The sequence below is a fragment of the Salvelinus sp. IW2-2015 genome, linkage group LG30 (genome assembly GCF_002910315.2).
Source record: "Salvelinus sp. IW2-2015 linkage group LG30, ASM291031v2, whole genome shotgun sequence".
Taxonomy (NCBI): Eukaryota; Metazoa; Chordata; class Actinopteri; order Salmoniformes; family Salmonidae; genus Salvelinus; species Salvelinus sp. IW2-2015.
This window is the reverse complement of record NC_036869.1, coordinates 14687778-14699631: the sequence shown is the minus strand read 5'-3', so window position 1 is coordinate 14699631 and position 11854 is coordinate 14687778. Positions and strand designations below refer to the sequence as shown.

Below are 11854 nucleotides of genomic sequence, written 5' to 3'. Positions count from 1 at the left end.
AAGGCAGGTCAGGGTTCGTGAGGCTGAATGATACCATGTTATGTTGCTGTCTTAGGTCTCTATTTAGTGTTGTATTGTTTTATTTTTAATTTCTAATCCAAGCCCCAGTCCCCACGAGGCCTTTTGGTAGGCCGTCATTGTAAATAAGAATTTGTTCTTAACTGACTTGCCTAGTTAAATAAAAATACATACAAAAATGATACACTATGACGGCTCAGGTGCAGTGGCGACCTGTCATTCAGGGCAGGTGGAGCAGAGCCACACCTGTTTTGAGCCCCACATTTTTTGCTTGCCTGTTTTGCATGATATTTTGGCATTAACGTGTCACATCAGTTTGCAAACAACGTAACAGATATGTATATCATTGAGTTAATAAAGCTGCATACCAACATGGTCTCTTTTTTTTTTTCTTGAGTAAGGCAGCTCCAAAATGCAGGTGTTTCAGCCTAGCTCAGTGCTTTCTGTGGTGGTGGGGCAAGCCAGCAGAAATTACAGAGCACTGCGCTGTGATTGGCTCAGTGTTATGTCACTCATGGGGACACTACGTCAACGCCAAGTCTAAGGGGAGAGCTAGAAAATTCTAGCCCCTTGGGTGCTGCCATAGAGTTACATTAGATGTGCCGACCCAAGAAGGCTCAAGGTCCTTGGTCACAGATAAAATGACGTCAAAACACGTTATATGTACAGTAGCTTTGATTGGACTGATCATGTCAACATCTTAGCTAGCAGTTATCATGAATCAAGTTGACAATCTACTGGCAAATCCTTTTTAATCCTTCTCATACGAAGAGAAATTATAGATAAAACGTATATGTGCCCATCAGCCATTGGACATAAACATTACACAACAAGTTGGAAATTGCAAATTCAACAATGAGTGGTTTGGAAGGAATTAGTGAGTGGCTAACGTTAACTGCAAGCATTTCAAAGCAATCACTAGCCTGCTATTCAGTAGAGTGGCTGTGGGGTCTCACATCTGGGATTAAGGGGCGCTTTTCCAAGTTTAAAATGATAAACATTCAACATTGGTCATGCTGTAAATTAAGTTGTTTTAAGCACGGCACAAATTATGCTTTACTGAGTTCAAGACAACTGGGAAGTTGTGAATAAATGAGATCCGACTGGGAAACACATTTTGAACGGACTTTTAGCATTTATACTAATGGTTATCAACTGTACTGCAGGGATGGAACGTAAGTCACAGAAAATGGAGGTTGTGGTGTCAGCTGCAGAGGTATTTGGGTGTGGGAGAAGATTTACAGGGTGTGTTAAGTGGCGATGTCCCATCCTTTGATTGATGGCATGAGGTAGGAATAAATACCGGAGTAGGGTGGTGTTATTTTTAGTTTTTTGTGAGTGTAGTGTCATATGGTAGGGTATTTGTTTATTATTTCAAGCATAGTATAAGGGAGTTGTTCTCCAGTCTAGTAGGTGGCTGTAATGCAACATATTGGATGCCAACCGCCATTAAACCTCATCGAAGAACAATTCTTTGGGCAAACCTGAAAGAACTGGCCAGACACAATGGCTTCAAGTGGTTTCTCTCATCGTCACAAATTCGATGGAGCATCTATTATCTACATGGTGACAGTCAACCAGACATGTTTCAACCAGAATATAGCCAAGAGGATTCAAAACAAGGAGATGGATTTAGCAAACGTTAGAAGCTCAGCTACAGCCGATGCCAGCATCAAGAGTAAACTGGACACATTACATTTTTAACGCTTTTCTGATACAAACTAGTTCATTGCATCTGCCGTGGAACCCAGATTCATAATATTACCATCCGTTTGCCATCATTTTGAAGTTATCGCGAAAAAAACAGGCTTTATTTTAGGGCATTTTTCACCCTGCCAGCTCCTATTCATTCTAATGAGCACCAACTCACCTTCCGAACAACATCCTATTCCCAGCCCACTGTGCTACGTCACAATGCCCGCTTCGCTATTGTTGGTAATAAGATATGTCCTCGTTAAACTCTTTTGCTTAACTCAAATAACGTATTAACAAAGTTACAGCTAGTCGGTGAGCACGCTCACTGTTCGCCTAGGTACACATTGTTATGACCAATAGTGCTAATGATGGCTGGCTCATGGCCATTTAAACATTTTCTGGTCATGGTTGACCATATTTACTTTCAGAAAAGGTGTAAACCTAAACAAAACACATGTGCCTGTCCTTTTTCAAGATGTAATCGATTTAAACTGCCAGATGTTTTTTGTTGTTGTTTTGGAAATGGCATTCTAAAATGGCTGCTGGGTCATTTGATGTGGGTCAAACCCTACAATAGGTATAACCTATTTTAGCCTGAACCCTAATCCCTAACCCTAATTCTTGGGTAGGGTGATTTTCTAAAATGGTCACTCATTACTGTACAGGTAGCCATTTCTCATATTAGACCCGTGTTGCTTTTGGGAGAGAAAAAGAAAAGCCAAATAATCATTAGACAGGTGGGCTAACAACCCTAGTAGACATGCGTTATAAACAAACTTGCTTCTTTAACAATAAAACTGCCCTTTAGAGTAGTTGAGTATCTGCAGCATCAGCATTTGTGGGTTCTATTACAGGCTCAAAATGGCCAGAAACAAAGAGCTTTTTTCTGAAACTTGTCAGTTTATTCTTGTTCTGAGAAATTGCCAAGAACCTGAAGATTTCATACAACGCTGTGTACTATTCCCATCACAGAACAGCACAAACTGTCTTACCAGAATAGAAGAGTGGGAGGCCCCGGTGAACATTAGTGTCTAGTTTGAGAAAGAGACGCCTCAAGTCAACTGGCAGCGTCATTAAATATTACCCGCAAAAGTCTCAACGCCAACAGTGAAAAGGAGACTCCGGGGTGCTGGCCTTCAAGGCAGAGTTCTTCTGTGCAGTGTCTGTTCTTTTGCCCATCTTAATCTTTTTATTGGCCAGTTTGAGATGTGGCTTTTTCCTTTGCAACTCTGCCTAAAAGGCCAGCAACCCGGAGTTGCCTCTTCACTGACGTTGACTGGTGTTTTGCAGGTACTACTTAATGATGCTGCCAGTTGAGAATGTGTGAGGCGTCGGTTTTTGGCATTAATACTGGTCACATTAGTTTGCAATGTAAAATAAAATTGTTAAAGCCCCCATACAAGCACTCTTGTTTTCTTGAGTAAGGCAGTAGCCTTCATTTCTCAGAACAAGTAAAGACAGAGTTTCAGAAGAAAGGTCTTTGTTTCTGGCCATTTTGAGCCTATAATCAAACCTGCAAATGCTGATGCTCAACTAGTCTAAAGGCCAGTTTTAGTGCTTCTTTAAATCAGAACAGTTTTCAGCTGTGCTAACAATTGCAAAAGGTTTTAATGATCAATTAGCTGATCCAAGTTTAGCATTTTAAAACGCCAACAACGTGCCATGGCCCTCTACGCCTAYGTAGATATTCCGTGTAAAAATATTCAAAAGCCGTTTCCAGCTACAATGGTAATTTAAAACGTCTACACTATTTCTGATCAATGTGATGTTATTTTAATGGACAAGTGCTTTGCTTTCAAAAACAAGGACAATTAAGTGACCCCAAACTGAATGGTAATCTACATTTAAAATATTTTGGTTGTTGAGGGGTTAAAGTTACGWGAGAAAAGACTGGATTGAATTTCTATCAGTTTACAAAAATGCCACCTCCTAGGGCTCTATATATGCACATGCCTGGCATCTTTTGCTGTTGATACGATTTGGAAATGTGAGGCTGAAACCAAGTCAGTTTCCACAGCCAAAAATGGGCTATTTCATAAAAATGTGCTTTGGTCTTCATTTAAGGTTGTGTTTAAAGTCAATTTGCTTGAAGAAATGGGCAGGGTTTGTGACTGATGTAACCTAAATCACCCCATTTGCGGTTTCACAAGCGCCTCTGCCGTATGCACAAATGTCCCAATGCTGAGGGAGTGAAAGTTACTTATGGGCTAAATAAACACAATGACCAAGCCAGGAGGCTCCAGAGCGAAGCGCTATCCGACACTCACCCCAATGTTTTGAGTTTGCCCATTTCATACAAAATAGAGGTGCATAATTACGACACGCGTGTCTGAGACTTCACACAAAACAAATGCTTCCAATTTTAGATTTGTAATTTGTTTATAGCTTGGAAAACAATTGGGGGGCCATGTATTGCATCATTGAAGACAGTGTTCAAGTTCATGGTTTAGTGATCACCGCGCCACTGAAAGTCAACTTCGGAATTGTKAGCAACACATGACAACGGCAATTTGGTAGGGCCTGGTTTGGGATTCATGTGAGCTTCTTGGTCTATTTGAATTATTGTTTGTGCGCAGGTGTGATGCAACGTCACCAGGGGTAAATGGGGAGGGACCTAACTGGGATGTCTTCCAGTAGACAAATACCATCCCAAAAAAAGCATTTACTCAAACTGAAAAAGTTATAACCAGAATTATCTATTGGACAAAGTCAGGTAGGCCCTCATTTGTTTTCTTCCTAGTGAATACACCCCTGAATGTCCAATAGATGGTTTTCATTGCTAAATGTTAAACATTGAGTAAATGGTTTGTTGCTAAACATTTCACAACTGCTTGCTAAGATCTTTGTATAATGACTACACCCCGATCCAGCAAGGGCAACCAAAAACCTTTTCAGGGCTGTCAAAAGCTCCCGAAGTCAACTGAACATGAGCTGAAGGGAGGCACTGCCTTGCACAGGTCCTAGTTTCCCAAAAACATCTTAAGTCTAAGTTTATTAGAATCCTATGGTTAATGTGAAATTAACCTTAAAACGCTTTTGGGAAACCGTATCCAGAGAGTCACCAAGCGCAGAACACCCGACCGGGAATGATTAGCATTGTTGACAGTGCCTTGGTATAATGTCCTTGAAGACAAATCCCTCTAGGCTGCATCAAAATGCACCCAGAAGTCTGTCACCAAACAGCTAAATCACCCACTTCCCCTCAGGACAATTTGTGACACCTCTGCCGTATGCACAATTTACCAAAGCTGACAATGAGGGTTTAGTAGCTACAGTAATTAGTTACATCGCCCAAGTCAGCTATGCTGCAGAGCAAACCAGTATACCATACACTGCGTTTGTACAATCTCACACAAAAGAGGTTAGAAAGCAGACTAAAGTCTCAAAACAATGAATATAACTCAGATAAATAGGCAAAATACAAGATTTATTTCATTACATTAGTCAAATTACCACATTTCTTTAGTATGTTCAAGTATCAGATTTGTCACTGTAGATTAGTCAGACCTGGAAAACAAAGGTAGGTGTGAAAGCGAGAAGTGCTCCTACTGAAGAGCATTACTTTCAAATCTGGGAACAAAAGATAGGCAAGACTCACATTTCATTTAAAGCAGCACTCTTCTCAGTTATTTTATCTAGTGCACATGTAGTAGATCTGGTGGGGAGAAATAAAGTGAGATTAAATACTAACTAAATAATTTAAAAAAGGGACAAATTGTATAAAATGTAGGCCAACTACAGTTGTGCATCAGTCGCCATGTGACAATACACCAATTCAGGGAATCGAGATGCAAGTCCCCAGGCTTCTTCCTCACCTCCTAGTTGCATCAAAGCAGCGCTCTTCACAAGTTTTTTCTGTGGGCATACACACTTCAGTAGAGCACATGAAGTAGATCTGGTGGAGAGGAATGAAGTGAGATTCAATACCAACTAAACATGTTAGACTGCAGCACAAAAYAATAAATCAAAATTGCACACAATAGAGTGAGCTTTTTTAAAGCCTCATTCAACATGTGACAATACACCAATCAAGGTGTGAATCAGTCCCCATTCTGTTTCCTCACCTCCTCATCCAGATACTTGTTGGTCTGTTGATCCATGAACTGGAATGCTTGGATCATGAAGCGACGCTGGTGGCGGTTCTGCGGCAGGTTGCTGAATTTAAGGATGGAGACATTGGGGTCCTGAGGGTTGGCACATCTAGGTGAGAAATGAATCAAGCGAACTCAATGACAACTTCCTCTTGGCAGTGTAAGGCCCTCACACTAGAAGGCTCTGGAACTCATAGGGTAAGAGTTGAATACCCTTGGTATAAGGGGTTCTGTCACATAATGGCTGTCATGCTTTGGCTACGGAAAGGGCTACACATTGGATGGGGCAAAGTTTATCGACATAATAAAGGGATCCTTCAGGATTTTGGCAATGAGGCCCTTTACTTTTGAGTCAGATGAACTTGGATACCATTTGTCTGCCCCTATGGCCAATATGAAGGAAGTGATCGGTAGTGTCATTAGCCAAAGCTAGCAGATACCTATAAACTTCATTGTGCCAACGCTAGTTCGAAACTTCCTTCAACTGCATACACAGACAAACAGAGCCATAAGTTCACCTGACTAGTTAAGTACATAAAGGTACATTGCCAAAATAAAGAGAACATTGGAGTCCAGCCCAACCAGAGTTTCAGCCTCTGGTAAGCCAATGGCTGTTCAAGAGCAAGGTAGCCCACCAATACGCAAGCTACAGTACGTTAGGCAAATCAGTCACGCCATGTCATTGCAGTGCTTACCCTTCGTGAATGAGCACCAGAACGTTCTTAGCAGAGCGGGGGTAAGCCAGACAGTAGTTGACCAAAAGTGTCGCCTGTGGATTTGGAGAAGTCAGACGAACTTCTAGATACACAAGTTTACCCAGGATGAGATGCAGGGGCTGATGGTGCCGCTTGAGGTACTTAGTATAGGTTTTGTCTGGTGGGGGGGGGGGGGGGGGGGGTAAAAGAGCAATTTAAGTGTTGGGTTTGTCAGCAATGTAAAGTATTCGCAACAATGGACAGTAACCATTATGTTCTGGCCATTGCGTGTTTACATGTCAGCCAGATACCTTCAGCAATCCTGAGTTCGACACCGAACAGTCCCTTGGATGTCACCTTTGAAGGGAATGTTACACTGGGGCTTTTCACCATGTAGCCCACACTCGCCGCTGTTGGCAGGGTACCCAGAGCTTTAGGGTAGCGGCACTCAACCATGACTCTAGAGACAAACATGGGGGGGGGGGGGGTACTAGTCAATCTCAGCAGGTGCATTTAACAATTCCTCAATCAGTGAGATTAAATTACATTCTGAATGTGCCAAGAGGCAAATATTCATGGCATTTGCAACAGCAATATTTGAAGTTATACACTTTGAGTTACTTAACTGGTGAATCAGCTCAATATATAGGAATACTAGGACAGAGGCATATAGCATAAACAGAAATCTAGAAAAAGGTTTAGACATTGAGATGTTCATTAAACACCAAACTGAAGACAATGTCCAATAAGCAATGCCCATTTTGTTTGTTGCAAAATGTGTGACATCTGGATAACCTGAGGGGGTTGTCTCTGGATATTATGCCAAACTTCAGGTTAAGGGTTCGGACGGCCGTCTGTACCTCTGCTGTGTAGATCACGGTACCACCAATTTCCTAATTAAGATCAAAACAATAAAGTCATTGTGTGGATCATCAAGAACCACACCAGGAGGGTTCCAGAGGGCATAATATTCTTGTCCACTTACATATGAGCGAGTTCCACATTCAGTGACTGAGAACTTGAAGACCACAAACTTATCATTGACAATGACTGGGCCACAGCGAGACTTCCCAGCAACCACAAGTTTGGTGGGAGTCACAGGGAAAGTGGTGATGTCATGGTGAACAGCAAAGATAAACTGTTTGTCTGCAGTGCACTCTGGGGAGGGAGAGCGGTACACATCAGTCCTCACTACTCAAAGTCAAACATGATCTTGCCCTGTGAAACAATATTTACCATCCATTGGGTAGAAGCAGGCGGAAGTTGCCGAATCCACACAGCAACCCATCACCAAACACTGCGAGGACGAGATTCCAGTGGAACCACAAGCCAAGTGCTGGTTCTGGGGAATACTGCAGCCTGAAATACAAAAAACATTGGAAGTAGAAGTGAAGATCAGTAGCCAACTAATTATACTGATTAAAAAATGTATAGTGTCAGTCCCATGTTTCATGAGCACATAAGTGTTCCATTTGTAAAGAAAGCTAATTTCTAGCACAAATGTGTTTACATCCCTGTGAGTCATTTATTCTTTGCCAAGATACTCCATCCACCTGAGGCATGCTATTTAATAAGCAAGAAGCTTATTAAATAGCATGATATTTACACAGGTGCGCTGGGTACAATAAAGTGTGCAGTTGTGTCAGAACACAATGCCAGAGATGTCTCAAGTTGAGGGAGCATGCAATTGGCATGCTAACTGCAGGAATGTTCATTTCTCTACCATAAGCCACCTCCATTTTAAAGAATTAGGCAGTGTCCAATCGGGCCTCAACCACAGACCAGGTTTAACCATGCCAGCCCAGGACCTCCACATCCGGCTTCTTTACCTGTGGGATCGTATGAGACCAGCCACCAGACAGCTGATGAAACTGAGTATTTGTAATAAAGCCCTGGTGGGGAAACCTCACTCAGATTGGCTGGGCCTGGCTCCCCAGTGAGTGGGCCTATACCCTCCCATGGCTACGCCCTTGCCCAGTCATGTGCAATCCATAGATTAGGACCTAAATTAAATGCATTTCAATTGACTTATTTCCATATGAACTGTAACTCAGTAAAATCGTTGCGTTTATGTTTGTTCAGTAATAGCTGTAAACTCAATGACCAGTGGATAGAAGTCCATCTGAGGCACTGGAGTAGATATACCAGTTTCAATAGCACCTCTTAACTGGTCAAAATGACCAGGTTTCCAAAAAACATAAGGCCAAGTTAAGTTAACATTCTTAGGAGCATTGTTAAAAAAGAAATTTAGAGCCATTTCACAAATGCTCCTTCACCGACTGCCTCAGACCACTAGAACACCAAATATTGAGGTGGCTTATTCTAATGCTTAGCCAAAGAAAGAATAAACTTGGCACACCATAGGCTACACATGAAATATATTGAGACAAGTTACAGACAGTAACAACTCAATTGAACATTAAAAAGCTGTTCAATAGGTTCAGCCTACATTTTAATGCAGTCATCTCGATTTGAAACATATATCTAGGTCACTTGTTTGTATCACTTGCAAAGACGTCGCAAATTTGTTCTAAAGTTATCTGCAGTCACAAAGAACCAGAAAGCATGCGATTCTGTGTTCAGCGGGGAGATCTGTGTATAAAGTAATGCAGGAGGGGGGGAAGCATCCAACGCATTTACCTATTCTAGTGGACTGAGGCAGGCATTCAATTATGAACTCATTGAAGTGAAACCTTAACGATGGTTTTTGTAAACCAGGCCCGGAACATTTCATGACTCACCAGGAGACTTGGTGGGATTTTGAGGGCTGGGATTGCGAGGGGTGGGATTTAAACACTTTGAAGGAGGCCCACCATGGGCATTGCGAAGACCATTAGGGGGCAGGTGTACGGTCGAGGACAAAGAGGATTTGGGGCTAGCCGCACAGGACACTGTAGAAACATCCATTATGCCAGCTTCATTGACAAACAACACCATCAAGCTGTACCGCCCAGCCTGCAGAGAGTCAGTGTGGCAATAAATGTACAATCATTCCAATGACATTTACAACATTAAATGTATAATTTAAAACGTGGAAAGGAAAAAACCCTACCTGACGCCTAATGAGGCAGCCTGAAAAGCTGACAGTTAAGACGTTCTGATATAAGGAGTATCCACAGGATTCTGGGGCTTCAAGAACAGAGAGCATACTGTTGGGTCCTGTAGGGAAAGTTAAGAATGAGCAAAGTGGCCAAATTGCATTTGATGATCTTTAAACCTATAAATAAAATAACTTACCCAAAATCTTGACTTCACTCATTGGACCAGCTGGAAGTGTTACTTTAAACTCCTCCTCACCGCACAGAACCGCTAAACTGACTGGGGCAGCTTCGGTAACGGATACCCACTTGTTTGCATCTGACTCCTCGAATTGCACCTGGAATCCACGGTCGGCGTTAAGATTGACATTGGCGGGGTCTCCAAATTGCACTACAGCCTTGTCTTTGGTATAATTCTCCTCCGTGTCTAGGTTGTGGTGGGAAAAGGTTGCCTCTTCGGAAACGCGCTCCCATCCCGCTGCAGGCAATGCAAAGCAAAGCCAAGCCGGGAAAAAAAGCAGTGCGCTCCTTTGCCAAGCCATGGTTTCATACAATGCCTCACCGAATGCTGAAACGGTATGACAGTTAATGTCTCTCCTAGGTATATTTAAGAAGTATTTGCAATTGGCTGCAGCTTTCTACCAATTGGAACGACGTTACTGCATCAGAATATACGTTCTCACAAGGTAAACGGTAACATCTGGAGTTAATAATCTATTAGGCGCCACTATGTTTGCGTTTACACAGGCAGCTCAATTCTGATATTTTTTTCCACTGATCACATTAGATCTTTTCAAATCAGATCTTTTCAGAGCTGATCTGATTGGTCAAAATATCAATTAGTTTAAAAAAAGATCAGAATTGGGCTGCATGTCTAAACGCAGCCTATGATTGGATGTTGTCTAGGGCTAGGCTATCAAATTAGAGCCCAGGGGCCTGTTGCACAAAAGTAGAATTAAGACATCCGGGATAAATGACTCAGCTGAGCTCAATGAAGCCAAAACATGTGCGTCCAGGCTTAATTGGTTGCACAAAGACCAAGCCAGGATGAGCAGACACGGATTCATTAAACCAGGTGAAACCAATCCTGGATAGGTGCGCGCTCACGGCTCACTCAAATAGACCCCGCCACAGATCACAGATTAACTGATTTACCATGGCAACTAGAGCCGCGTACTTTTCCCCGTCGGAAGCACAAATCCTCATGGAGGCATACGAGGAGATAAAAGATATAATTAAGAAGAAAGGCAACACCGCCACAGTGATAAAGCAAAGAGAAAAAGCGTGGCAAAGTATTGCAGACCGCCTGAATGCGTAAGTAGTGCACAATTACACACTCACCGCTCCGCTGAAACATCACAATTACAATTCAAATATTTAATTCACATCTCCAAAAATGCAGTTGTACTGTAATTATGAAACGGTTAWATTTTTAATTGAAATGCACTGRAGATATGAGTGAAATTGTGTAAAGTAACTCCATCACACTGTATAAAGCTATGATACATTTTTTGATATTTTTACTGAAAACAAGACAAAAATACCAAGTAATTTTTTGCAGTGTGACTCCATTAAGTGTGTGTGTGTGTGTGTGTGTGTAGATTAAACATGAACGGGCCAAAACGGACATGGCAGCAGGTCAAAATCAAATACAAGAACATTCTGCAGAATGGTATGGTCCCTGACTAATATTTAACAAAGCACAAGCATATATTGTACCCAGAAGGTGCCTGCTCACACATTGTCTGTACTGTTTTAGCAGTGAAAAAGAATACCCACAGACAAGGCACGGGTGGTGGGTCACCAAAGGCTGACCTTACCCCAGCAGAGGACATGGCCTTGGAGCTAAATAAAGGCAGGCCCGTCTTAGAGGGGATCCCTGGGGGGAAAGAGACGAGCATAGGTTCCTCCCAAGATGCCACACCGCTTCGATTCAAGGTATGTCCTTCCATCTCTACATGGATACAACCACATTCATATTGAATCAATTTGGACTGTCTGACTTTGGTTACCTATTGCCTTCAGTGTCTGGCAGCACTGTGTTCCTGTTAGAGCCACCAGCACAAGCACCAGACGATGCTGATCCAGTGAGTACTCCATCAAAGGCATACTGTAGGCCTGCATGTCTTGTCTACTAGCTTCAATATGAATCCGATTAAATGTGATAGGTGAACGCCCAGTGCAGCACAACAGCACATGATGGAGACGATGATGAGGAGGAGACCATCTCTCTGGATTCCAGAAGCATGAGATATCATGTTAAGACTGTGAAATACTATTTACTCTACAATGGTGAGGGTCCTCATCAAAATCAAAA

At 42.3% G+C, this 11854-nt stretch overlaps 1 protein-coding gene and 1 long non-coding RNA gene across 2 annotated transcripts; one reads left to right on the top strand and one right to left on the bottom strand.

Moving 5' to 3' along the window:
* Positions 1-5121: 5121 nt before the first annotated feature.
* LOC111955259 (zona pellucida sperm-binding protein 4) lies at positions 5122-10135 on the bottom strand. The gene is made up of 12 exons (XM_023975432.2): positions 9737-10135; positions 9552-9658; positions 9241-9454; positions 7736-7858; positions 7485-7657; positions 7295-7392; positions 6811-6959; positions 6500-6677; positions 5778-5913; positions 5529-5608; positions 5312-5368; positions 5122-5220 (listed from the first exon to the last, which is right to left on the bottom strand). The coding sequence occupies exons 1-12, from the start codon at positions 10077-10079 to the stop codon at positions 5211-5213; spliced, it is 1668 nt and encodes a 555-aa protein (XP_023831200.1). The 5' UTR covers positions 10080-10135; the 3' UTR covers positions 5122-5210.
* A 338-nt stretch (positions 10136-10473) lies between these two features.
* Positions 10474-11453, top strand: LOC139023287 (uncharacterized). Its single transcript, XR_011474426.1, has 3 exons — positions 10474-10851; positions 11139-11209; positions 11297-11453. It is a non-coding gene; the product is annotated as an uncharacterized lncRNA (long non-coding RNA).
* The last annotated feature ends 401 nt before the right edge of the window (positions 11454-11854 follow it).

Excerpts from the sequence above, each read along its gene's own strand:
- LOC111955259 (XM_023975432.2), bottom strand. The coding sequence starts at position 10,079 with ATGGCTTGGCAAAGGAGCGCACTGCTTTTTTTCCCGGCTTGGCTTTGC. Across the intron at positions 9,455-9,551 it reads GCTGCCTCATTAGGCGTCAG|GCTGGGCGGTACAGCTTGAT; the intron begins GTAGGGTTTTTT and ends GACTCTCTGCAG. Across the intron at positions 7,658-7,735 it reads CTGCTTCTACCCAATGGATG|AGTGCACTGCAGACAAACAG; the intron begins GTAAATATTGTT and ends CTCCCTCCCCAG.